General features: G+C 43.3%; 1 protein-coding gene across 5 annotated transcripts; it reads left to right on the top strand.

The window, feature by feature from the left end:
- The first annotated feature begins 542 nt into the window (after positions 1–542).
- On the top strand, positions 543–26,148 carry si:dkey-89b17.4 (zinc finger protein 91). Of its 5 annotated transcripts, none has more exons than XM_035771017.2 (7): positions 543–957; positions 10,273–13,059; positions 13,600–13,674; positions 13,863–14,981; positions 17,743–18,650; positions 23,341–23,727; positions 23,849–26,148. In XM_035771017.2, the coding sequence occupies exons 2-7, from the start codon at positions 10,469–10,471 to the stop codon at positions 24,325–24,327; spliced, it is 5,559 nt and encodes a 1,852-aa protein (XP_035626910.2). In that variant the 5' UTR covers positions 543–957; positions 10,273–10,468; the 3' UTR covers positions 24,328–26,148. The 5 variants fall into 5 exon arrangements, with proteins under 5 accessions (XP_035626910.2, XP_035626911.2, XP_035626912.2 ...); XM_035771019.2 differs by having other exon boundaries at positions 544–957; positions 23,341–23,753; positions 23,849–23,986; XM_035771018.2 differs by lacking the exon at positions 13,600–13,674.
- The last annotated feature ends 675 nt before the right edge of the window (positions 26,149–26,823 follow it).

The raw sequence follows: 26,823 nt of genomic DNA, 5'->3' as shown, positions 1-26,823 counted from the left end.
TATCCTATAATCAGGCTTATGTGGCTACCTCCAGGCTCCTAGGTAACTATACATTCTCAAAGCAAAAATAGAAATCTCATGGATCAAAGAATAATGTCACTGATTGAACCATCATAAATTACTGCAATTGCTTTGAATTACGGTTAGGAAGGCTACATCTGTGGGCCAAGAAATATATATGCCTTAGAAATACTAATAGACTCACTAACACAATGGCATAAAATGTATTCGATGGCTGTGAATTGTAAACTGATACACGTGATTCTATTTTACATGCAATAATGTTGTATGTGAATCACTTCAAACTATATTTGGAACAGGCTAATAAAAAACAGATTAGATCACAGATCACAATGTGAAGCACATTGGACAGCCTGAGAAAATCAACTATAGGTTACCAAGTGTTGCAATCTAATAAACTGAATCATTTTGGAGTATTATACAATCACTCACAGACCATGAAAGAAACGATTATAGTAATTTACAATATCATATAGACATAGTGACCTCAGAATGTCATTTCCTTCATGATCCACGAAGCAAAGGCTGTTTTCACGGAAAGCTATTCTGAGCAGCTCCTGCACCAACTGTGGACGTTTGTCTGATTTTGATTAACAACACGATTGAGGGCACTGGAGCAAAATGGACAAGTTATAGTTTCTGGAGAGCATAATACAGTACAGCATGCAACAAAGTAATCTGTTTAAAAAAAGATAGGTGTTTGATGCAGACTAAAATGTTATTCTGCGCATGATGACGCGCAAAAGTACGTATGTCTCCGCTTCACACCGCGAGCTAGCAGGAAGTATGTTGAATCCGAGGAGAAAAAAATGACCGAAGAACCAAAGTCGGGTTGTTGATCTGAAAAAAATAACAAGTCTCCTAAATGAGAACGCAAATGCTGCGGTTTTTGGATTCGGCATCATTCTCACTGGTGCAAAGAACGTAATTAAACGGGTAAGTCGAGTGCGTAAAACGTATCAAAAAAAATGTTTTCCATCAATGGGCCAGAGTGTATTTGTCGAGATCTTTGTTGGTTCTAGGCTAGCGCACGTTAGCCAGCAAGCTAACCTTTGCGTGCCACGGTTATTTGGCTTGCTTAGGCATTAATTACCCCTGCAATAATATGGTCTGTGTATACAACAAGGGAATATACATACATTTATGCAGTGTGCGCATCAATTTATTTGAGCTTGCAAAATGTAGAGTTAACGACTTCCGTTTTCCTTGTATTTTTTTTTTAGCATCGTGGGGGGGGTGTAACGTTACTTAGCTAGGCGGCCGCGCTAGCTATTTTGTTAGGTCGGTGCAGATTATAACATTAGTTTGATAGTTGGCCAGGTTAAATGCCCCTTAAGGTGAAGTAATGTCTCACATTTAGCTACACTTGTATAAAACTAATACTATGCATTTATATGATCCGAAGTAATGTACTTGACCCAGCTAACAGGCTAATGTTTGCACAGCTAACTAAAATGCGGCTAGTGTACTAGCTAGTTGCAAATAGCCTCTAAGAAAGCAATTTATGGAGATTGAGTCGTTTTTGTTATTTTGGGGCAACGCGTATAAACGTTATATTTTAACATTGAATAACTCGATGTTTCAGTTAACTATGCATTTATGATTAAAATGTCTTATAGTTTATGCTTTCTCGGTCCTCCGGCCTTGACGTTGCCTAATTTGGGGAGTCGTTCGATGGAAAAGAGCACGGAATGTCTCGCGGATCGGCGGTAAAGATGCCCTGCTTTTGTCCTGAAAAATTTACGCTGTGTGAACTCAGTGGAAAGACAAGCCAAGGTCAGGGAGCACGTTAGAATCGCCTCCCACCACGAAGTCAGATTATACTTTATTAAAATGATTTCGAATTACAGGCTCTTGGGCCTCCCTATTATGAAAGAAAAACGTTATTTGTTTAAATGTGCTCCAGACCCGGAGCTCTCAATCAAAACAATGCACGTGTAAACATCGAGTCACACAGAAAGTAATTGTAAAGATATGAACCTAGCTGAACGGTGTATGTACAGCTATCTGAAATATGTATATTCATATTCTTTCTTTTTTCTTTGTGGTTCCTTGCCCTCGGGCTGTTTATAGTATCCTGCAAGCCGTTTTTGCACGGTAAAGGTGTTTGTGATTTCACTGTTTAAAATAGTTTGATTTCCTTCTGCTATCAAATTAGTTTAGCTTGTTTGCTACTTTTGTGCACACTAGTTAGTTAATTATATTTTACAGTTACAGTGTAAATATATATTTTTCTGTTTGCATTTAGTTGCAAATGGGAATTAGTCAGTGAAGGTCAAATTATTCCAAACTTGTTTATGCTTCACCTCCCCATTTCTGTCTCTTGTGTATTAATAATTCTCCTACTTGCATAATTTACACCACGTTTGATAATGGCCAATCGAGCTTAAGTGTGAACATTCACATTACATTTTCCTCCCCAGAGAGAACCAGAAACCCTGGCTTCTACAGGCCAGAGGTTTATGAATTCACTTTTTACACCATGGGCCCATTGTGATGTTTGTTGTTGTTGCATCCCATAAGTTAAGCAATCAAGGTTTTAATTCTCATACCTTGCTCGCTGGATGTTTCTATATAAATCTAGATCCCTCCCACCCTGCTATCATTTGAATAGACATATGCATTTATTCCAACCTGGGCCCAGCTCAGCAATGAATATATAAACTCAGCAAAAAAAGAAACGTCCCTTTTTCAGGACCGTCTTTCAAAGATAATTCATAAATTCATGGTCATTTAGACACTAACAGCTTACAGATGGTAGGCAATTAAGGTTACAGTTATGAAAACTTAGGACACAGAAGAGGCCTTTCTACTGACTCTGAATAACACCAAAAGAAAGATGCCCAATGTCCCCGCTCATCTGTGTGAACGTGTCTTAGGCATGCTGCAAGGAGGCATGAGGACTGCAGATGTAGCCAGGGCAGTATTGCAATGTCTTTACTGTGAGACGCCTAAGATGGCTCCCCAGGGAGACAGGACGAACAGCTGATCATCCTCGCAGTGGCAGACCACGTGTAACGACACCTGCACAGGATCGGTGCACCCGAACATCACACCTGCGGGACAGGTACAGGATGGCAACAACAACTGCCCGAGTTACACCAGGAATACACAATCCCGTCATCAGTGCTCAGACTGTCCGCAATAGGCTGAAAGAGGCTGGACTGAGGGCTTGTAGGCACGTTGTAAGGCAGGTCCTCAGCAGACATCACTGGCAACAACGTCGCCTATGGGCACATACCCACCGTCGCTGGACCACACAGGACTGGCAAAAAGTTATCTTCGCTGACGAGTTGCGGTTTTGTCTCACCAGGGGTGATGGTCGGATTCGTGTTTCTTGTTGAAGGAATGAGCGTTACACCGAGGCCTGTACTCTGGGGCGGGATCGATTTGGAGGTGGCGGGTCCGTCATGGTCTGGGGCGGTGTGTCACAGCATCATTGGACTGAGCTTGTTGTCATTGCAGGCAATCTCAATGCTGTGCGTTACAGGGAAGACATCCTCCTCCCTCATGTGGTACCCTTCCTGCAGGCTCATCCTGACATGACCTTCCAGCATGCCACCAGCCATACTGTTCGTTCTGTGTGTGATTTCCTGCAAGACAGGAATGTCAGTGTTCTGCCATGGCCAGCAAAGAGCCCGGATCTCAATCCTATTGAGCACGTCTGGGGCTTGTTGGATTGGAGGGTGAGGCCCAGCTGGGAACTTGCAGGAGCCTTGGTGGAAGAGTGGGGTAACATCTCACAGCAAGTACTGGCAAATCTGGTGCAGTCCATGAGAAGGATATGCACTGCAGTACTTAATGCAGCTGGTGGCCACACCAGAGACTGACTGTTACTTTTGATTTTGACGCCCCCCTTTGTTCATGGACACATTATTCCATTTCTGTTAGTCACATCTGTGGAACTTCTTCAGTTTGTCTTGTTGAATCTTGTTTTGTTCATACAAATATGTACACATGCTAAGTTTGCTGAAAATGAACACTGTTGACAGTGAGAGGACATTTTATTGTTTTGCTGAGTCTATATGCTTCAAAGTGTAAACACAGATGACAGATAACCCAAACTGTAGAGGAAGTGCTTTTTGTGACGTTAGACCCATCTGGTATTTCGCTATACAGATCTTGGTGAGCCTAGCACACCCAGATGGCCTGGCATCAGAGCCCCTTGGTCAGGGTACCTTCCCAGAGGTTATGATACTTTAACATTAGAGCTGTAAGACTAACCCATGCAGGTATAAAGTGTATTCTGTTGAGGTCACTTGACTACAGGAACAAATACTGGTAGGCCTATGTCAATAAGCCATTCTGGAATAGGATGCCTTATTCAAATATAGGTTGGGGGGGGATGGTGGAAGGCTCTAGAATAGTGGATTGAGCCTATATTAGACTACCAGGCCTATGTTACTGAAAATGACCAATGTGACATTTGACCCATTTTTTTAAAATTATTATTTGAATGTTGTGTGCAACTGCAATATCAATCTTGCATTAGCTTATTTTAGGGCCAACTTCTCAAATTTGGATGATATCACAAGAGCTTACATTGATTTTTCACGATGTGAAATTATGAAATGGAAGTATTCCACAAACCTTTATTGTCTTTTGTGCTGTAAATGTAAAAACTATAGGTGTGTGGTTCTCAAGTTTCTGCAGGAAGAACTTGGCACACGACACATTGGACAGCCTGGAAGCGAACACAAGCTGCAAACGTGCCACATCTAATAAAACTAAAGCCATGTCTAAAAGTTGTCACAACACAAGCCTTTATTTAGCACATATGCCTAAATACTAAGACTTTGAATCCGCACTGACAATTGGCAGTAGATGATAAATCATATGTATGCATAAAATATAGGTTAATTTTAACAAATGTATTATTCAGCAAACATTGGCAAAACATAAAGCAATACATTCTATAAATGTAAGACAACATATTTTGAGGTTTTGAACTGATCGTGTATTTTACCCCACAAAGTATAAGTGTTGAATGTTAAAAGGGTAGTGCAGTTGAAGATGAGATTTTCCTTTTTTTTTCATTTATATTTCCACGCAGGTCAAAGTAACACAGAAATTGTGATAATGCCCCTTTTGTTTAAGAGCTGTTTATAATTTTTTTTAAAGCCTGGAATTTCAGCCTGTTCAGGTGGGATGGAACTTTTGGCCCACAACATGATGTCACAATGTGATCAGAGTATAATAGACCAATGACTGTTCATCTGATGTGGGTGGGCTCTAGACCATCCTATCAGCCTTTCAGGGCTGTGTATGTAAAAGTGGTCCAATTTGTTTCCCAACGCCTACATGATCAGACTGATGATTTTGAGACATACAGTGGTGGATTTAAAAATACAATTCCAAAGACTACATTAGGGCTTTAAGAATAATGATTGACTTCCTGGTAGAATTGAAATCTCTAAAGCCCTGTAAGCGATACTCTATACAATGATGAGTCTTGTTTCTGCCCTAACAATGGCAGTTGTCAGAAAGGTGGGTGGGGGGATATGCGTGATCAAAACAAACAACTAGATACAATGTAATTCAGTTATCACTACATTCGTAACAACCTAAACATTATGAAACTTCTTTTCAATCAAATAAGCCTCACTTAGCAAATTAGCAATCACATTTTTTGTTGACCAAGTCCACACACTCTCATAGATCTTGATACAAAAACTCTCTACTTGGTCTGCTTATCGCTGTATTCGCCTGTGGACCAAGTGATGGGAGTGGAGCCTCTCGCTTTGCCTGTTCTTCCTATCAGGGGTAGGCAACTAGATTCAGCTGGAGTGTTTTTGGAAGAGCAGATTGTCAGGGTGACGGATCATAATGATTTTCAATGCAAATTGAACACAACTTAGCCCCCCATCGGCCCGCGGGCCACCTGTTTTCGACCCCTATCCTGGACACGTGAACTGAGAGGATTGAACAGGTGGAGGAAATATGGCAATCTCTTGGTAGATATTGCCTCTTAGATCTGTGTCTAGGGCAGTGATATAAAAAATGTAACTGAGGTCAGGACTACTGCTGGTTTTCTGTTCGACCTGATAATTCATTGCATACACATGGTCAAAATCAGTCCCTGATTAGAAGGGAATAATTTACAAAAGCAGCAGTACTGGGTCCAGTACCTCAAACTAAGCTCTGGACCTTCAAAGCCATTGTTTCCCTCTAATAAGGGACTGATTTTGACCTGGGACACTGTGTGTAATTATCAGGTAGGAAAGAACCAGCAGCCTCTGGACCCTGTAGGCGTGTGGCCCTGGTCTAGGGGAAATGGGGCTAGGGGTTGGTAAAATCCCAATGCACTTGTGGAGATCTGAGAAGATTTGATTGGCATAAGAAGTATGGTGAAACTTCCTCCTGGTCTATCAGGCCAAAGTGGAGCTATTGCCATGTTACTTACAGTACACCTATCAAAACAGATCTCCACAAGTGTATAGGGTCCAATTTGGGATTGGATCATTGTTTCTGGACAAAACCTACATTTCAGGACCATTAAGCATGAAATGCAGAGAATCAAACTGCCGATAGGTAGGTACCACAGTGAGAGGCGGTTCCTTCTCTTGCTAGAACAAAAGTGGTACCTGCTGCATGCTGACCCGGTAGCGACGGACCTGCCGTTTCTACTTGTAGAATCGCAATGCTCGTCAGTGGCCAACAACTTTAAAACCTACCCCAACCAGGAACCATGGCTAGATGGCAGCATTTGCACAGCACTGAAAGCACGAACCACCGCATTTAACTATGGCAAGGTGACTGGGAATATGGCAGAACACAAACAGTAGTCATTCCCTCTGTAAGGGAATCAAACAGGCAAAACTTCAGTATAGAAACAAAGTGGAGTCACAATTCAACGGCTCAGACAGGAGATGCATGTGGCAAGTCCTACAGACAATCAAGGACGACAAAAGGAAAACAAGCCACGTCGCGGACACTGACGTCATGCTTCCGGACAAGCTAAACGCGCTCTTTGCCCACTTTGAGGATAACACAGCGCCACCGACGCAGCCCGCTACTGAGGAAAGAAGAATGCAAAGGTAACTGAACTAAATGACTATCACCCCATTGCACTCACTTCTGTCATCATGAAGTGCTTTGAGAGACTAGGCAAGGATCATATCACCTCCACCTTACCAGTCACCCTAGACCCACTTCAATTTGCCTACCGCCCCCATAGGTCCATAGACGATGCAATCGCCATCACACTGCCCTATCCCATCCGGACAAGAGGAATAGCTATATAAGAATGCTGTTCATTTACTATAGCTCAGCATTCAACACCATAACACCCTCCAAGCTCGAGGCCCTGGGTCTGAACCCCACCTTGTGCATTTGGGTCCTGGACTTCCTGACGGGCTGCCCCCAGGTGGTGAAGGTAGGAAACAACACTTCCACTTTGCTGGTTCTCAACACTGGGGCCCCACAAGGGTATATACTCATCCCCCTCCTGTACTCTGTTCACCCATCACTGCGTGGCCAAGCACACCTCCAATTCAATCATCAAGTTTGCAGACGACACAGCAGTAGTATGCTTGATTACCAACAACGACGAGACAACCTACATGGGGGAGGTGAGGGCACTCGGAGTGTGGTGCCAGGAAAATAACCTTTCACTTAACGTAAACAAAACAACGGATATGATTGTGAACTTCAGGAAACAGATGATCGAGCACCCCCTATCCACATCGACGGGACAGTGGAGAAAGTGGAAAGTTTTAAGTTCCTCGGCGTACACCTCACGGACACTGAAATGGCTGAAGAGGCATTGAAGCGCCTCTTCAACCACAGGAGGTCAGTACAGGTGAATCGAAGCTGGGACCGAGCGACTGGGAAAAACAGCTTCTATCTCTATTATTTAAAATTTTTTCACCTTAATTTAACCAGGTAGGCAAGTTGAGAACAAGTTCTCATTTACAATTGCGACCTGGCCAAGATAAAGCAAAGCAGTTCGACACGGAGTAAAACAAACACAGTAGAAACCAGTCTATATATGATGTGAGCAAATGAGGTGAGATAAGGGAGGTAAAGACAAAAAAAAGGCCATGGTGGCAAAGTAAATACAATATAGCAAGTAAAACACTGGAATGGTAGATTTGCAGTGGAAGAATGTGCAAAGTAGAAATAAAAATATGGGGTGCAAAGGAGCTAAATAAATAAATAAAATAAATACAGTAGTGAAAGAGGTAGTTGTTTGAGATAAATTATAGATGGGCTATGTACAGGTGCAGTAATCTGTGAGCTGCTCTGACAGCTGGTGCTTAAAGCTAGTGAGGGAGAAGTGTTTCCAGTTTCAAAGATTTTTGTAGTTCGTTCCAGTCATTGCCAGCAGAGAACTGGAAGGAGAGGCGGCCAAAGGAAGAATTGGTTTTGGGGCTGACCAGAGACATATACCTGCTGGAGCGCGTTCTACAGGTGGGTGATGCTATGGTGACCAGCAAGCTGAGATAAAGGGAGACTTTACCTAGCAGGGTCTTGTAGATGACATGGAGCCAGTGGGTTTGGCGACGAGTATGAAGCGAGGGCCAGCCAACGAGAGCGTACAGGTCGCAATGGTGGGTAGTATATGGGGCTTTGGTGACAAAACGGATGGCACTGTGATAGACTGCATCCAATTTGTTGAGTAGGGTATTTGAGGCTATTTTGTAAATGACATCGCCGAAGTCGAGGATTGGTAGGATGGTCAGTTTTACAAGGGTATGTTTGGCAGCATGAGTGAAGGATGCTTTGTTGCGAAATAGGAAGTCAATTCTAAATTTAACTTTGGATTGGAGATGTTTGATGTGGGTCTGGAAGGAGAGTTTACAGTCTAACCAGACACCTAGGTATTTGTAGTTGTCCACGTATTCTAAGTCAGAGCTGTCCAGAGTAGTGATGCCATCAGACTGTTAAATAGCCATCACTAGCACACAAAGGCTGCTGCCTATATACAGACTTGAAGTCATTGGTCACTTTAATAATGTCACTTTAATAATTTTTACATATCTTGCATTACTCATCTCATGTATATACTGTATTCTATACTATTATACTGTATCTTAGTCTATGCTGCTCTGACTGCCCGTCCATATAATTATATTGTCTTAATTCCATTCCTTTACTTAGATTTGTGTGAATTGGGTATATGCTGTGAATTACTTGTTGGATATTGCTGCGCTGTCGGAACTAGAAGCACAAGCTTTTCGCTAGACCCGCAATAACATCTGCTAAACACTTGTATGTGACCAATAAAATTTGACTCGATTTTGAGCCAATCAGAGAGCACGAACCCCCACATGGGGGAGTCAACAGGAGTGATAACAAAAAGGGCAAAAAATTGCAATTTCTCTACATCCATGGATGAGCCAGTCACACTTCATTTGCAATGTAGGCTATGGGATGGTAGCTAGATAAGTACACAGATGCAATGCACACAACACTAAATACTTCCCCCACGCTAGCTAACCAGTATAGCTAGTATTGATATTCTAATTTAATCACAATGGATTATTTTCCATGAAACGGCTTCCTGTGTTACCTGCCGGGTTAATACAGTGTCCTGACCTAGCTAGCTATGTTGCGCTGGTTAGCTAAACATTTGGCTGTGGGCTGGCACTGGCCATATGGGATTATGGAGAGTGAATTTAATTGTTTCATCTTGTTAGGTAGTTATCTAGCTGTGGCCATCTGGCTAGTATCAACAAGGGCATTCTACGAAATAGCAACATCAGCGCAGCTAGCTAGCTAACATCGGAATCTAGTCCATAAACTAAGCAACACACACAGACATGCATTGCCAAACAACGCTACTGCCTTCTTCTGGTTTGTAGTATTTTAAGGCTTTGTGGCTGATGACTTCGAGGTTTTTGCTCTGTGTACACAAAGAGATTGTCTGCCGACACTGATAAGAAGTGCAAATTACTCTCGGCTGGCGAACAGTAAAAAATCCTGTGTGTGTTCCTGCTCTTACATGTAGGTGTGCGAGATTTACCCTGCCCAGCACCCTTGATAGGTAGATTTTCAATGTTGGGAACAATTAATTGGTCTGAATGTCTGATGTGGGGGATTTGTAGCCTGTGTTTGCTTTTGCCAGACAATTATTATTCTAATGAAGGTGTTCTTTGTCATATTACTTGCAGTATAGAATAGATAACCTTTCCACATTGACTGTGCAAATGGCTAGATGTACAGTATGTCTAGTCGTTTCTGGTTTGAGTCTCTTCTAAATGATTAAATGCCCCCTTTTAAAAAAAAATGTTTTTCCTATTTCAACAGTGCTCTTCCATTGCCTGCTCCGTGTCCAGATCCTTCCGGTGCTGCCCTGACAAGGTGGCATTGAATGGCTGAAAGAAGGCTTTCTTCAGCTCCGGGAAGAAAATGGCTGACACCACAGAATCCAAGAGCTAAGACTCTCTCTTTTCCCCTTGTCTGCTTTGTTGATTATCTTGAGACTTGATTTCCCCTTCCTTAAATGTATACGCCTACTATGGCAATGCATGATATGAGCCGTGTCAAGGGTTTCCCCTGTAAAGAGTGTGATATGGTTTGCCCCAGTACCCCTAGTCTGTTAGAACACATGAAGGCTCACTACCAGCAAGAAGAGAATGGCAGGTTTGAGTGTGAGCAATGTGGCCGCATCTATAAGCATGCTGGCAGCCTGGCCAACCATAAGAAATCCCATGAAGTGGGTTCCTTTCAGTGCCCAGTCTGCACCAGAACCCTGCCCAATGCTGTGGCTCTGAAGAACCACCTCCGTATCCACACACTATCCCCAAGCAGTGCCCAGGCAGAGGAAGATGGCGGTGATGAAGGCGCTGAAGACGGACATGATGAGAGGAACTATGGTCTTGCACAGGACCTGTCTGATGGCTTTGCCCGCAGTCACCTGAACAATAGTGGAATGGGTCATGGTGTGATGTCACATGACCCAGATGATCATAAGAAGTCACCTGTAACTGATGATGCCTGGGATCGCCCATTCAAATGCGATCAGTGTGATAGGACCTACCGCCACCATGGCAGCCTGGTTAATCACAAGAAATGTCACCAGGAGGGGGCATTCAAGTGCACCGTCTGTTACAAGCAGTTCAACAACCTGGCTGCTCTCAACGGCCATGAGCGAACCCACTCAAAGTTTAAGACTCCTGGAGCATCGATGGTTAACAACAACATACATGATTCTGTGACTGATCAGCGTCCGTCTGCTCCCCAAACCGATGATGCGTCTAACTGCTTCTGCCACCTGTGCCAGGTAGCTTTGCCCAACAAGAGTGACTTCCAGGAGCACATCCTATTGCATAATGCAGCCTCATCTTCACTGGGTCTTGCCCGTAGTTTCCCTGGGATAATGCCGCACAATCTCAGCGCGGTCCGCTCCCCAGCATACACACCTGCCCTGGGTGACCCTCTGCCGCTTCCTCATTTGCCAAATGATAAACGTGGCCCCTTTGACCCAATGCTTGGCCCTCCTGTCAATAACCCCATTTACACTTGTGCATACTGTGGGGCTGGGCATCCTGACCTGGAGAGTCTCAAAGTTCATTACCTGACCCATGACCCCCACCCAGGCTCCCATGGTCAGGATGGTATCCTGAACACTGATGGGATTGGCTCTAACTCTAACCCATCTCCATCTGGAGAGAGAGCGCAATCTTCTTCTGATGATGGTGAACGTCGTTTCAAGTGTCAGGATTGTGGGAAAAGCTACCGCCATGCTGGAAGCCTGGTCAACCACAAGCGCTCCCACCAGACTGGCCTCTACCAGTGCACCATCTGCTGCAAGCAGTATCCGCATTTGGCTGCCTTGCATAGCCACCTCCGCAGCCATAAGGGAAGAACATCCAACCAATCATCCCTCAACACTGAAGGCGACTGGCTCTCCTCGGAACCCCTGACACTTGACTCTCAGAATAGTTATGTGCAGGAGGGGAGCGGTGCAACCACCCCTATCTCCCTGCCTGGAAATCTTGGTGACGCTGCTCACTTTGTACCTGATGGTGGCCACAGCAGTGGTTTGGATTCACTGGAGTTCCATGATCGATTTGATGGCTCCCTTGCCCAGAGCAACTCTGGGCACTCACCTCTTCCCCAGAACCACCGCCAGGCTGATAGACATATGTGCACTGACTGTGGAGAAATGTATGGGGACATCTCTGGCATCAAGTCTCACATGTGCCCCCAACGGCGACAGAACCAGGGGATGTCCAATGGATTCATGGGAAACATGAGTAGCTACAACAGTCCTGGAGGCGCTGCTCTCCCTTCAGGTGGAGGAAATGTGAAAGAGAGCAATGGACAGCGCTCTCAGTATGGTTCTCAGTCCCATGCCCAAGGAGGGGGGAAAAGGATGAATAAAGAAGATGAAGATGATGGTGAAGTGTACCAGTGCTCGGTGTGTGGGAACCATTATGCCAGCCTCAGGGCCCTGAGGAGCCATCTGCGCAGCCATGCTAACAATCCCACAGGGCCTGGGACTTCAGCGCTTTCTCCTAACGGTGAGGCAGATTGGAGGATTATCTGCAGCACCTGTGGCCAGAGCTTCTCCAGAAAGCAAGACCTGTTAAACCACCAACTGATTCATGGGCCACAAAGGTCCGATGCAGCAGCGCAGAGCATGGGGGCCGATCCTACAAATACTAATGGCAAAATGGATGGTGATGGGAGGAATCACATTTGTGTTGACTGTGGCATGTTCTTTGCTGATCGCCATCACCTGATCACTCACCTGTGTCCTGGAAAGGGAAGAGGAGGAGTGCTGAGCAAAGAAGGATTGAATGGAGCTAAAGGGATGACTGGCGGAGATGGAGTTAGTGGCGGCGGAGTTGGAGGACCTGGGGGCAGTCGTGATATGGGAGGACAGGACCGTAGACAACAGATGCCAGATTCGGAGGATCGACCCCACAAATGTGACCAGTGTGGCAGGGGCTACAGGCACCCTTGCTCCCTGCTCAACCACAAGAAATCTCACAAGACCGGAGTCTTCAGATGCCTTGTCTGCCAGAAGCGCTACTACAACCTGCTGGCCCTTAAGAACCACCAGAGGACCCACTTTGATTTAAAAAGGTAAGCTTTTGTCTGATGCTTTTCCCCATTGAGACTTGTTTGTCTTTGTGGGCCTATTAATAACATAAGATCTGTTTGCATTGCTTGAATTTGGTCCAAATTTCAAATTGACATCAATAAAACATTTTACACTAAAATCAGGATTGTACAGTACCTTCATGGATTGGTCTTTATTTTCTCTGAAATAATGAGATGCATTATTTTTTATTGTAATAATACTAGATATGAGTAAGAATAATCCATTTTCCTATCGGGGCCTCTGCATCGATGTAAAACAAAATAGGCATTCAATTTTGTTGAAGAAACCACACCGCTTTTCCCTCACTGTACAGCGGCACAGCTGGAAAATGAACAACATTGTCATTGAATGTAAGAGTCTACTCTGTGCTACAGTCCAATCTGTAAAGCTAATTAAAAACAAAACACCCCTTAAGCAACCCTGAGGAACCCAAGAAATGGCCAGGCCATGACATCTTTGAATCCATTCTAAACGTAAAATGTATTTCTGACTGGTGATTTCCCTTTATTGGCTTGCTACAGCAAGGCTGCCGCTGGCACAGGGAGAAGCGGTCCCCAAGTGGCACCCGATTCCGAAACGATGGCTTTACTTGAATGGTAAATAACCTTACCCAAATGTGCTTTTATCCTCATTACTAAACGTAGCTAGTGCCCGTTCAGCCAGTTGGCTGTCCATTCATGATGTCAGGAGCGAGTTGAATGGCTGGCAGATCGTGGAATAGGCGCAAGGAGTGTTTACCAGTTCCTAACCCATCTTTTAATTTGGTCCTCATTTTCTTTTACAGGCACAAGTGTGAGGAGTGTGGGAAGGCCTTCAAGATCCAGAAGCAGCTGGAAAACCACCTTCGCCTCCATGAAGAACACAGAGCAAAGGCTCACGCCCAGCTCGCAAAACTAGGCAATGGGAGGTATCAAGGAGGACCCTCTGGCATGCAGGCCATGAGAGGAGAATCGTCCAAATCCCAGAACCCTGGCATGGGGGAAGTCAAGTATGGACAACAACAACAAGGCTTCAAGCAACCCTACTCAGAGGCTGGTACTTCAAGGGCTCAGAATTTTGATCTACAAGAAGGGGGACGAAGACCCTTCGCCTGTGATGAGTGCGGACGGAGCTATCGTCATGCAGGCAGCTTGGCCAATCACAAGAATCTTCACAAAATTGGCGAGTATCACTGCAATGTCTGCAACTCCACTTACCCCAACCGCCTGGCCATGAAAAACCATCTGCGTCTTCATTTTGCCCTCAAGAAGCACACTTGCCAGGAATGTGGCAAAGGATTCCGTACTCAAAAGCAGCTGACCACCCACCACTCTGCACAGCTCTGCAAGGGGGCTGCAGGAGCTGTTGCTCAAATGGATTACGAGTGTGATGGGTGCTGCGAGGGTTTCGCTACTGCAGACGAGCTGGCTGCACATGACTGCCCTGCTCAGCAGCTCCCTTCGTCCTCGGCCTCCCTCAACAGCTCAAGCCTCAGCATCGATGGGGCTGACCTTGTGCCAGATGAACGCCCCTACAGCTGTGACATATGCAACTGCTCTTACAAACATGCCAGCAGCCTGCTGAACCACAAGCACACACACAAGACGGGCACTTTTACATGCACCTACTGCGACAAGCCGTACTCCAACTACATGGCGCTGCGCAACCACATGCGCATCCACACGCAGAAGAAGAGGCACATCTGCCACCACTGCGGGAAAGCGTTCCGGCTAGCCAGATTCCTCCGCAATCACCAGAAGGTCCATGAGGAGGGCCACACACGCTTTGGCTGCACCAGCTGCGGAAAGAGCTTCCAGGGGAGGTCAGGCCTGGCGAGGCACCGCTGCGGGGAGAACCAGGTAGGCAAGGAGGGCAGGAGGATGGCCACTGCAAGCACGACAGGGGGAGAAGAGTGCCGGTACACGTGAGTTTTCGTCTGTTTGTGATTCTTGAAGTGAAAATAGTGAAGATCATAGGTTTCTACATGTCTATTACAGGTATATGATCTCCAATCCGGCTTCCTTGGGACCATACGTGCACCGGAATTCGGCTATTTCTGAAGTTTGGACAGATTGATTAGTGGAGACCAGATAAGTCCCCCCTTTTGCTTTCAGTTAGATATACATTCGTTTCGTAGGCTACTATGCATCAGAATTGATTTTATTTTTCAGTTGGATGTTTTATTTTCTGCTTTCACAAAGAATACTGACATAAATTGATACCAATTCAAAGTAGCTGACGTAGTATAATAAGTTAGATTTATGATTTGTGTTCCTTGTACTTGTTTGAATTGTAGTGCTCCTTTGTTTGTGCTTCCCTGTCTCTTTTTATAGGTACATTGTACATTTTTAGGTTGTTGATAGTGTAAACCTAGTTTAGTGGGCTTCTTTGTTTGACAAAGTCATGGCACAAAAGCTGGTTAAAATGGTAAAATACCATAGAAGTGAGAAGGTTCTTGTTAGTTTTTTTGCTGATATTACAGTGAAGACTACATTGATACAGGGCATGGGCCTATCCTTAGACTTAGATCCACAGTACAGTGCCTTGCGAAAGTATTCGGCCCCCTTGAACTTTGCGACCTTTTGCCACATTTCAGGCTTCAAACATAAAGATATAAAACTGTATTTTTTTGTGAAGAATCAACAACAAGTGGGACACAATCATGAAGTGGAACGACATTTATTGGATATTTCAAACTTTTTTAACAAATCAAAAACTGAAAAATTGGGCGTGCAAAATGATTCAGCCCCCTTAAGTTAATACTTTGTAGCGCCACCTTTTGCTGCGATTACAGCTGTAAGTCGCTTGGGGTATGTCTCTATCAGTTTTGCACATCGAGAGACTGACATTTTTTCCCATTCCTCCTTGCAAAACAGCTCGAGCTCAGTGAGGTTGGATGGAGAGCATTTGTGAACAGCAGTTTTCAGTTCCACAGATTCTCGATTGGATTCAGGTCTGGACTTTGACTTGGCCATTCTAACACCTGGATATGTTTATTTTTGAACCATTCCATTGTAGATTTTGCTTTATGTTTTGGATCATTGTCTTGTTGGAAGACAAATCTCCATCCCAGTCTCAGGTCTTTTGCAGACTCCATCAGGTTTTCTTCCAGAATGGTCCTGTATTTGGCTCCATCCATCTTCCCATCAATTGTAACCATCTTCCCTGTCCCTGCTGAAGAAAAGCAGGCCCAAACCATGATGCTGCCACCACCATGTTTGACAGTGGCGATGGTGTGTTCAGGGTGATGAGCTGTGTTGCTTTTACGCCAAACATAACGTTTTGCATTGTTGCCAAAAAGTTCAATTTTGGTTTCATCTGACCAGAGCACCTTCTTCCACAGGTTTGGTGTATCTCCCAGGTGGCTTGTGGCAAACTTTAAACGACACTTTTTATGGATATCTTTAAGAAATGGCGTTCTTCTTGCCACTCTTCCATAAAGGCCAGATTTGTGCAATATACGACTGATTGTTGTCCTATGGACAGAGTGTCCCACCTCAGCTGTCGATCTCTGCAGTTCATCCAGAGTGATCATGGGCCTCTTGGCTGCATCTCTGATCAGTCTTCTCCTTGTATGAGCTGAAAGTTTAGAGGGACGGCCAGGTCTTTGTAGATTTGCAGTGGTCTGATACTCCTTCCATTTCAATATTATCGCTTGCACAGTGCTCCTTGGGATGTTTAAAGCTTGGGAAATCTTTTTGTAACCAAATCCGGCTTTAAACTTCTTCACAACAGTATCTCGGACCTGCCTGGTGTGTTCCTTGTTCTTCATGATGCTCTCTGCGCTTTTAACGGACCTCTGAGACTATCACAGTGCAGGTGCATTTATACGGAGACTTGATTACACACAGGTGGATTGTATTTATCATCATTAGTCATTTAGGTCAACATTGGATCATTCAGAGATCCACACTGAACTTCTGGAGAGAGTTTGCTGCACTGAAAGTAAAGGGGCTGAATAATTTTGCACGCCCAATTTTTCAGTTTTTGATTTGTTAAAAAAGTTAGAAATATCCAATAAATGTCGTTCCACTTTATGATTGTGTCCCACTTGTTGTTGATTCTTCACAAAAAAATACAGTTTTATATCTTTATGTTTGAAGCCTGAAATGTGGCAAAAGGTCGCAAAGTTCAAGGGGGCCGAATACTTTCGCAAGGCACTGTAAGTATTTGGAGCTTGCTACACTGCACATGCTTTGTTGTAAATCAGTTATTTTGGGCAGGGGAGGGGGGGGTGTAGTAATCTGCACCAAGCCAACATATTTCACCACAGTTGGTTGGTGAAAGCCAGAATAATTTCAATAACTATGAAGTGTGATATGTAATTGTTGTATCTAAATGTGCAAGGAGCCACACGTACCTTCCAAGACTCTAATTCGTTTTCAATTATTTGATTGAGGACAGTCCATATTTTTTTCCCCTTGTTTCCACCAAAATGTGTTCCCCTTTTTATTATGTGTATAAATTGACTATTTCTTCTTGCAGGACATGGTAAACCACTTTTAGTCATCTCCAAAGCTTTAAGCCGGATTCCAGATCATATACCTGTACAAATGTTTTTTTTAGATGGATATATAAATATATTAAAGTTGTATCGAATGGAAAAGTGGTAACCAGCCAATTAGATTAGTGAAAAAGTACCGCAAACCGTTATTCATTTCTTCTTCTCTTCTGTCTTTCCACAGATGTGACCAGTGTGGCCGCTCCTACGCCCATGCCAGCTCCCTTCTCAACCACAAAAACACCCACACCGTCGGCATTTACCACTGTGCCGTGTGCCTCAAGACCTATTCCAACCTCCTGGCCCTCAAGAACCACCGGCGCATTCATTCAGAGATAAGGCGTCACCGCTGCCCAGAATGCGGCAAGGCTTTCCGTGTCTCCTCCCAGCTCAACAGCCACCGTCGCGTCCACCTAAAGGAGAGGGAGCTCACTTGTGGCCCCTGCCAGCGCAGCTTCCCCAGCCAGGCCAGCTTCCGGCTCCACCAGGAGATCTCCCACGGCCAAGCCCCCAGGCCCCCCCAGCAGACACAGGCCAGGGCTGGGGGAGCCTCTGGGGGCACATCCGGGGGCGGGAGCTCAGGCCTTAACTGGGGCTCTGGCCTGGATCTCACGTTGTTGCAGGCCCAAGGACTGGACCCCAATGGACTACCCAAAATGAACTCCCTGTCCTTCCAAGGCCCCAGTGGCAGCAGGAGCCGTGGGGCGACGGGGACCAAGTCACACATCTGCAACCAGTGCGGCCGCACCTACCTCCACGCCAGCTCCCTCCTTAACCACAAAAACAGTCACAAAACAGGCGCCTACTTCTGTAACTCCTGTCAGAAGGAGTTTCCCAACCTGATGTCCCTCAAGAACCACCGGCGCATTCACACTGAGCCCAAACGTTTCCAGTGCCCCGACTGTGGAAAGTCCTTCCGTGTGTCCACCCAGCTCATCTGCCACAGGCGCATCCACACCAAGGAAAAGCCCTTTTCCTGCCAGCAGTGCAACAAGCGCTTCTCCAGCAAGTCCAACCTGCGCCACCACCAGAAGGTGCACTGGAGCAGCTCAGCGCCCCCTACCATGGCCATGGGCGCTGCCAGCTTCTTGGGTATGCCCTTGGGCCCATTTCTATAAGTATGGGGGGAGGGGGAACGGGGGGTGCTCGTGTGAGATGCATTGAAATGCCAAGGTTTTAGAGGTGCCAAAACTTAGTCCCCATCTCATTCACCACCATCTCCCTCTTGTTGTAGAGTGTGAGGTTTATGTCTAGATTTCTAAAGAGCAGGTTATGTGTTTTAGACACACAGGCCCTGCATGCAACCTTAGACAGGGGAGGGTGGAGGGGGAGAGGACTGACTTGGCATGGACGACCTCTACACTGGTTAAGACAGTCTGGTTGCAAAAGCGTCCCCAATCCGCTTCATCCCAACCAGCATGGCTACTCTTGCTTGCATTCACTCGATGGCCTTTGCTTGGGGACAAGAACCCATTCACCTGTAATGGTACACATGGATTACTGCTCACTCAGTATAGGATGTGTGCTAGACTTCACTGTTCGGCCCTTTAGAAACCTTAATGATATACTGTTGTCATAGCTCCCCGTTGCATGTTACACAGTAGACGATTCTAGATTTCTCAGTGTTTTATTGACCATTAAGCCCAGTGTCAATGAAGTCCTAACAAACGGGTCACAATAGGAACAACATCCTGATGCCATGCCAAGAGTGTGGAGTGACACTCACCAAGTCAACCACATTGATGAATTTGACCAATGTAAAGGTTTTTTTGTGTGGCATCTTTGCAGTTTGAATGCATTGCACATCATGACATCCCATTCCGTATCTGTTGATTTTTGGATAAAGCCTTTGCATGCGGCCTTTGTCATGTTATACAAAACATCTTAACCAGTAAGAACATGTATTTCAAACAGTATCTCTGAAGTGAGCAATATGTTGGAACAAATAGTTGAGATCTACTTTGACATTGTAAAAATGTAGTTTTAACGGTGAATGTAGTGGTTGGAGATGTCACATTTCTGTAATATAGAACTGACCTGAGGGTGTATTGCTCTCTTGTGAGGTTCTAATCGTTTTCTAACTTGTGTGTTTCTTGCAGCACGAAGATGAGCTTCAAACCTTATTTTTCTGCAGATGACAGCAATGCTCTTTATCGGTTGCTTCTTTCTGGCATCACATTTGTGTTTTCCTCTTAAAAAGAAAAAAAAAAATTAAAAATGTTTCTGGGCACCCATATTTTCAACACTGCGCCTAAACGAGTTAACATGTATAGACAATAAGTTGTGTTTTTAAAAAAGAAGAAAAATGTATATTGTTAGGCCCATGCCGGCATTTTGATTTTTATCCTGTATCGTAATCGTACTTCTGACTGTATTATTTACAGTTCAACTTTTATAAAACAGATTATTATAGAATGGATTTATTTATATTAACACTTTAGGAGCTTTGTTGTTACCACCCCTTTCCTTACACTTACCCCTGACTACTCAGCCTGTAAGTATAATTGGCATGGAGTCGAGTATGAAGGACTCCCAAAGAACACTTGTGACAAGTACTCCTTCCTCCATGTTGTCTCAATTTGTTATGGTTTAAAAAAAATAAAAAATAATAATCAGTCCCTTGTACAATAAACAGGGAACTTGTATAATGTGCGTTTTGATTGCAGTATGAAGACGAAGGAAATATTTCTGAAATGGTTGCCTTTTACAAGTGATGTTGTGACCGTCTCCCCTCAAGTCAGACTGGACTTCCTTCTGTTTCACAAAAAACTCACACTCAAAGGGGACGACTTTGAATTGTTTGTGCATTCAGACCTCTTCTCTTAAGATTTTGTTATACCTTATCGTAACCCTTGTATTTATTAGTATTTCTTTTTATTTAATTGCGTTTGGACTATTCAAAGCTCTGTGTGAACACCTTTTACTGGGAGAGCTGGTGCTAGTAAGTGAAATAAAGTGACAGTGAAGTGATTTTTAAGAGCAATGTGATAACTAGACCACGGGACAACTAACTATATTTTAATGGAACTCTTGTGTTTTCTCCAGAATTGGTTAAAAGTGGACACTTCCAACCATCATTACGGATAGATTAGAAAGGATTGGTTTGAACAACTATAATGAATAATTTTCAGTTTCATACATATATGTAATGCTTATACTATACAGTTTTATAAGCTGTTTTGATAATTAATTTCTTAACAAAATCTGTCCATATTATAACCCCTAATGCTGAGTATTTGAAAATAAATAGCTGGGAAACTAGTGAAGAACACTGTTGTGAATCCATTGTCCTTTCACTCCTCACTTTTAATGTACTTTTCAAAGTGTTATTAATAATCAACACGTTTTCACACAGGCAATGTTTAATCTGTGATGAAGGCGAAATCAACTTCGTTAACTCAACCTTGTTAAAGACTTGGCTTGAACATTTTCACTTCAGTGAATTGGTCAAATTAATGTGTAGTTGAGGGGCCAAATAATTGAGCTGTTGGAATTTAAGGACGGGTGGTATACAATTGCAGATCTTTAAGCAAATGATGCAGACTGAGGATGAAGTTTGATAATGTGATTTACCTTGTTGCCTCTAGAAAGGCGGGTGTCCTCCTATCATACACCTAAACTGTGTACACACAGGCAGCCCAATGCTGATATTTTTTTTTGACTAATTGTTCTTTTGACCAATCACATCAGATCTTTTCACATCAGATGTTATTCAGAGCTGAGCTAATTAGTGAACAAAAAGATCAGAATAATGCTGCCTGTATAAACACAGCCCGAGAGGATTAGACCTCTGAAAATGTCATTTGCTCATGTTAGTCCAAACAATACATTTAAAAAATGGACACTAATGCATCTATATGTAATCTTTAAGGTGCAATGTTTGAATGAATTCCATTATCTTGATGCTAGAATATTGAGTTTTATGCAACACATACAAATCACTAAATGATATCAAGTTTACAATGTGGTTGCTGAAAATATACCTTTTATTTTATAACCAGCCATATAGGTTTGGAGTTCTTTCATCCTTGGAGGAAGAAGAATATCCTCCCTAAACTAATTTCTTTAGTTTTTCCAGTGATATTTAGACCAACTTCATTGTTCCACATAGCTTTTTTTGTGTGTCTTTTTTGTCAACCCAGACAAGTTTGAGAGTGCATGTGTGCTGCTAGTTAGCTTAGCACGCTAACGCCAGTGTCCATGTGGAATCTGAGCTGATGCCAACGTCTAGCAACCACAGAAGCATTTCTGTTTATAATACATTGTTCAAGAGTGATATGGTCACTATACACGTTGGAATGGAGTTTCTGCATGGTGGATAAGTGTGTTTTTGGACGTTCAATTGATTCCTGTGGACTCTTGGATTAGCATGCTAAACTAACAAGTGGCTGCTCCAAATAACTAAATAAATCAAATATTTTTTATTTGGGAACAGTCAAGTACTGGGAGAAACCAAAGAAAATTCGTTTTTTGAGTAAATTCTCCTAAGGGCTGTAGAATCATCAACATTGCAATATGACTCTCCCAATTTGTGTGTATTTGTCACCATGAAGATGAAACTAACCCAGATATTGAAGATACAAATCTCTCACCCTTAATCCTACACATGTAACTGACTTATGCCATATTTGTTTTCATGTACATTTCCTCTTTTATATATGCATGATAGTTTGTGCTTAATAAAGGTCCGTCCGTGTTGAATATAATTAAATGTAGCTATACATTTGTATATATTTGTTACCAAATTGAGGCATCAGTTTCTTCTACCAAATTCAAGGTACAGTTAAACTATGTAAATGACCATATTAAAAACTGGTAGCTAGTGGAAATGCATAATAAACCCATATATACCTGCAGTGTACAGTGGGAAAGTGACATTTACAACACATGTAGCCTCATCATTTGACTCAAGGCTCAGTACACCATCAGTGTAGGGAAGGCCCATTTGATTTGCCCAATGGTTTGATTGACATATTGAAAAGGCTCCGGTGAATTGCCCGATAAATAAACAATGTATTGTTAAATGTGCCGTCTTTAACATTTCAGTAATATTTTGACTCCCTCTCTGATTTTGAAGAATATTATTAAGTCCAAAATATTATTTTGTAGAGACAATATTTCAACTTCAGAAAACTACATCCAATATTGAATCAAGAAGACGCATTTAGTATACACTGAGGGTGGCCAGGACGTGCCACTCTGACAGTTAATTTTTTATTTTTGTCTTGATTAATAGTATTCATTTATTACTACCATGACATATGAACATCTATGTCCGTGTGGAAATGTTACGGAATGCACTTTCAATTGTTGAAGAATGACTTTTCCCCCCCCATGGCTGAAGCTGTTTCTATTGCAACGTTTACATGCTGTCACAGTTATTACAGTTATGACAGCTGTCACAGTTATCAGAAGCTTTTAGTTTCCCTTGAAGGACTGTCAATGTCGCAATTACAAGAAGGAAACTCAGAGACATTTTTGCTACCAAGTTGTGACGTTTCACCACTGACCCTTTACCTTTGACAGCAAATCTGTTTTTGACAATTACAATCTTATCAGTATGTATAATGTAGCTAGTCTGACCATATTGTTGATGTTAAGTAAGCTAGTTTACTTCATTAAGAATTGTTCCAACTTCAATAGCACTTGAACACAACCATGTCGAGCATATGACTTCCCAGTTTCCCCATTTCCCACGAGCATGTGAAGCCAGCATTAATGTGTATACAAACGAAATATCAGAATTATGGCATGACACAATTCCTACATTTTACATTTTCAGGTCATCCACCAATTGCCGCAGGGAGACCACCCAAGTCGCATGTCTGCGACCAGTGCGGCCGTGGTTACCGCCATGCCGGATCCCTCCAGAACCACAAGAACATCCACAAGACAGGCGCCTATTTCTGCAGCTCTTGTCAGAAGGAGTTCTCCAACCTGATGGCTCTCAAGACCCATCGGCGCATCCACACTGAGGTCAAACGCCACCGGTGCTCAGATTGTGGAAAGGCCTTCCGTGCGCCTAGCCAACTCATCGTCCACCGGCGCATTCACACCCAGGAGAAGCCCTTCTCCTGCCAGCAATGCACCAAACGCTTCTCTAGCAAGTCCAACCTACGTCACCACATGAAGTTGCATTGGAGCGGCTCAGCGCCTTCCAGTTTCCTGGGTATGCGCTCAGGCCCATTTCTATAGGTGGGGGAAGGGAAAGTGCTGCTGTGATTTACATTGAAAAGCCAAAAGGTTTCTGGAGGTTTGGTTTAATACAAGTTCAACGTTTACATTTTCAGGTAAACCGGTAATTGGTGGGGGGGCCAAGTCGCACGTCTGTGACCAGTGTGGCCGTGCCTACCGCCACGCCAGCTCCCTCCTCAACCACAAGACCATCCACAAGACTGGCGCTTATTTCTGCACCTCCTGTCAAAAGGAGTTTCACAATCTGAACGCCCTCAAGAACCACCAGCGCATCCATACGGAGACCAAGCGCTACGAGTGCCCGGAGTGCGGAAAGTCCTTCCGTGTGTCCACCCAGCTCATAATCCACCGGCGCATCCACACCAAGGAGAAACCCTTCTCCTGCCAGCAGTGTGACAAGCGCTTCTCCAGCAAGTCGAACCTGCGCCACCACATGAAGTTGCATTGGGGCAGCTCAGCGCGCCCTGTGCGCACCAATGTGTCTGTGGCTGCTACCAGTGCCACCCTCTTGGCTCTGCCTCAGACCCATATCTCTACAAAGTATGGGTGGGGTTGGGGAAAGGGGAAGCATTGAAATGCCAAGGTTCTGGAGGTGCCAAAACTTCTCTTCACCCTCCTTCACCACCATCTCCCTCTTGTTATAGACTGTGATTTTCATAGAGCAGGTTACGTGGTCTAGACACTCAAGGCCCTGCATGCAACCCCAGACAAGGGGAAAAAAGTGGACTTGACATGGACGATATTTACACTGGTTAGGACACGGGTTGCAAAATCCTCACCCATCTGCCTTCATCCCACCCAATTAGTTAGCTGTGCTTGCTGCATTCACTCGGTAGCCTTTTCTAGGGGACAACAACCCTTCCGCCTGCAATGGTACACCAGGATTACTGGTAAAAAAAAAATCAATATTAAGGTTTTGGGATTGTTCCTTTTTGACTGCTACACATCATAACATCCCATCTGTTAATCTTCAATGAAGCCTTTGCTTGCAAATAAGAATTTGTGCTTAACTGACTTGCCTAGATACATTTTTTTTAAAACGTGCAGCTTTTGTTGTCATACAGTATTGAATAGTAAATAATGGATTTTAAACGTATCCGCAATATGTTGGATTAAAGAGTAGATGTACTTTGATATTTGACATTGTAAAAATGTAGTTTTAATGGTGAATGTAGTGGTTGGAGATGTCACATTTCTGTAATATAGAACTGACCTGAGGGTGTATTGCTCTCTTGTGAGGTTCTAATCGTTTTCTAACTTGTGTGTTTCTTGCAGCACGAAGATGAGCTTCAAACCTTTATTGTTCTGCAGATGACGACAATGCTCTTAATGGGTTGCTACTTTCTGCCATTTCTGTATTCCTCCCATTATTTCAAAATGGCTCTTGGCACCAATATTTTAAACACTACGCCTAAACCAGCAAGCGCGTATAGATGTATTTTTTATTTATTTTTTACGGATAAAAGTAAAGAAATGTATATTGTTAGGCCGCTGTCGGCATTTTGTTTTTTATCATGTATCGTAATTATGACTGTATTATTAACATTGCAGCTTTTATAAATAATTATAGTATGCTTATTTGTAGCAGCATTTGTAACAGAAATGCTAGTTTTAGGATCTCTCAGTTTAGGAGAAGTGTTGTAACCACCCCTTGTCCTTACACATACCCCTGACTATTCATCATGTATGTATAATTGACATGGAGTCAAGGATGAAGGACTCTGACACATTAAATTGACTGTACTTCCTTAAGTTTCCTTGTACAACAAACAGGGAGCTGCTATGTGTGTTTTGATTGCCGTATGAAGTTTAAGGAAGATTAAGGATTATTGCTGACATGTTTGCCTTTTGAGTGATGCCACTGTCTTCCCTCAACTCAGACTGGACACTTCTGTTTCACACACACACACAAAAAAAGAAAAGAAACCACACTTACAAACATAACTTGTAAAAGTTTAGCGCATTTATTATGTTCAGTTTGTTACTCTTGTATTGTAACCTTTATATTCATTCATTAGTGAGTATTTCCTTATACACTTGTGTTATATCCAACTATTCAAAGCTCTGGGTACATATTTTACTGGGAGAACTGCTAGTAAGTGAAATAAAGTCACAGTGAATTGATTTAGTAGTAATGTGTTAAAACTAGACCACATTTATATTTGAGTTAAACCTATAAAAAAATATATATACAAAATGGACACTTTTGAACCTAGTTTAGGAAGAATTGCTTTGAACAAGTATTCATTTCAAGTTCTTACTTTGTTTCAAGTATATATGTAATGCTTACTATACACTTTTATAAACTATGTTTTGATAATTAATTTCTTAACCAAAACTTGTCCATATTATTATCCCTAATGCTGAGTACTGAAAATAAATAGCTGGAAAAATGTGTTGTGAATCACAATTGTCGTTCAGCTCCTCACACTTTTTATGTATTTAAGTTTTTAATAACAGTCACAATTTCTTTGAAGGTTGCTTCAATATTTCCAAAAGTCCTATAGTATTTCATTTCTATTAAAAGCAGGTTTTAAGTAAGCCTGTTTTGGGGGTTCTTGTCCCTTCAGTCAGGAAGGTCTGTCATAGAAAATAGAACACATATATTCACCATCATGATCCCTAAGGCTTTGTTCGTTTGTGCTCTATCAGTCAGTTTACCTGAGCAGTCTGCAGTGAATCCCACATCCGTTTCCCAATGTACATGCCCTTTCGGAATGATGGATTTGACCCAAGCCCCATGTACCATGGGAGAGCAGAAGAGTCTAGCATCAAGGCAAGTCCCCCTGGGGAACAAGGACTGTGACTATCCTGAGAGTCCAGTCAGAGGAAGCCATTCATCACTCTAGGGCCTTGTGTCCCTGGTGTTTTGTTCATGCCATGAGGGGGGCACTACAGATTCCCAAATGGCACCCTTTTCCCTACAGTGCACAACTTTCGACGAGGGTCCATCCCACTGGGCACAGACATCAGTTCAACATCCAGTTTTAATTTACATTTGGTTTAGTTGTCAACTAACGTGAATTCAATTATATGGAAACAACATTGATTCAACCAGATTTTGCCCAGT

This window comes from Oncorhynchus keta, chromosome 5 (genome assembly GCF_023373465.1).
Source record: "Oncorhynchus keta strain PuntledgeMale-10-30-2019 chromosome 5, Oket_V2, whole genome shotgun sequence".
In the NCBI taxonomy this organism is placed as follows: domain Eukaryota; kingdom Metazoa; phylum Chordata; class Actinopteri; order Salmoniformes; family Salmonidae; genus Oncorhynchus; species Oncorhynchus keta.
Note: the sequence above shows the minus strand (reverse complement) of the source record. Positions and strands in the feature narration are given on the sequence as shown.

Coding starts and splice junctions, on each gene's coding strand:
- si:dkey-89b17.4 (XM_035771017.2), top strand. CDS start 10,469: ATGTATACGCCTACTATGGCAATGCATGATATGAGCCGTGTCAAGGGT. Junction 14,982..17,742: donor GGAGAAGAGTGCCGGTACAC/GTGAGTTTTCGT, acceptor GTCTTTCCACAG/ATGTGACCAGTGTGGCCGCT. Junction 18,651..23,340: donor GGGCGCTGCCAGCTTCTTGG/GTATGCCCTTGG, acceptor TTACATTTTCAG/GTCATCCACCAATTGCCGCA.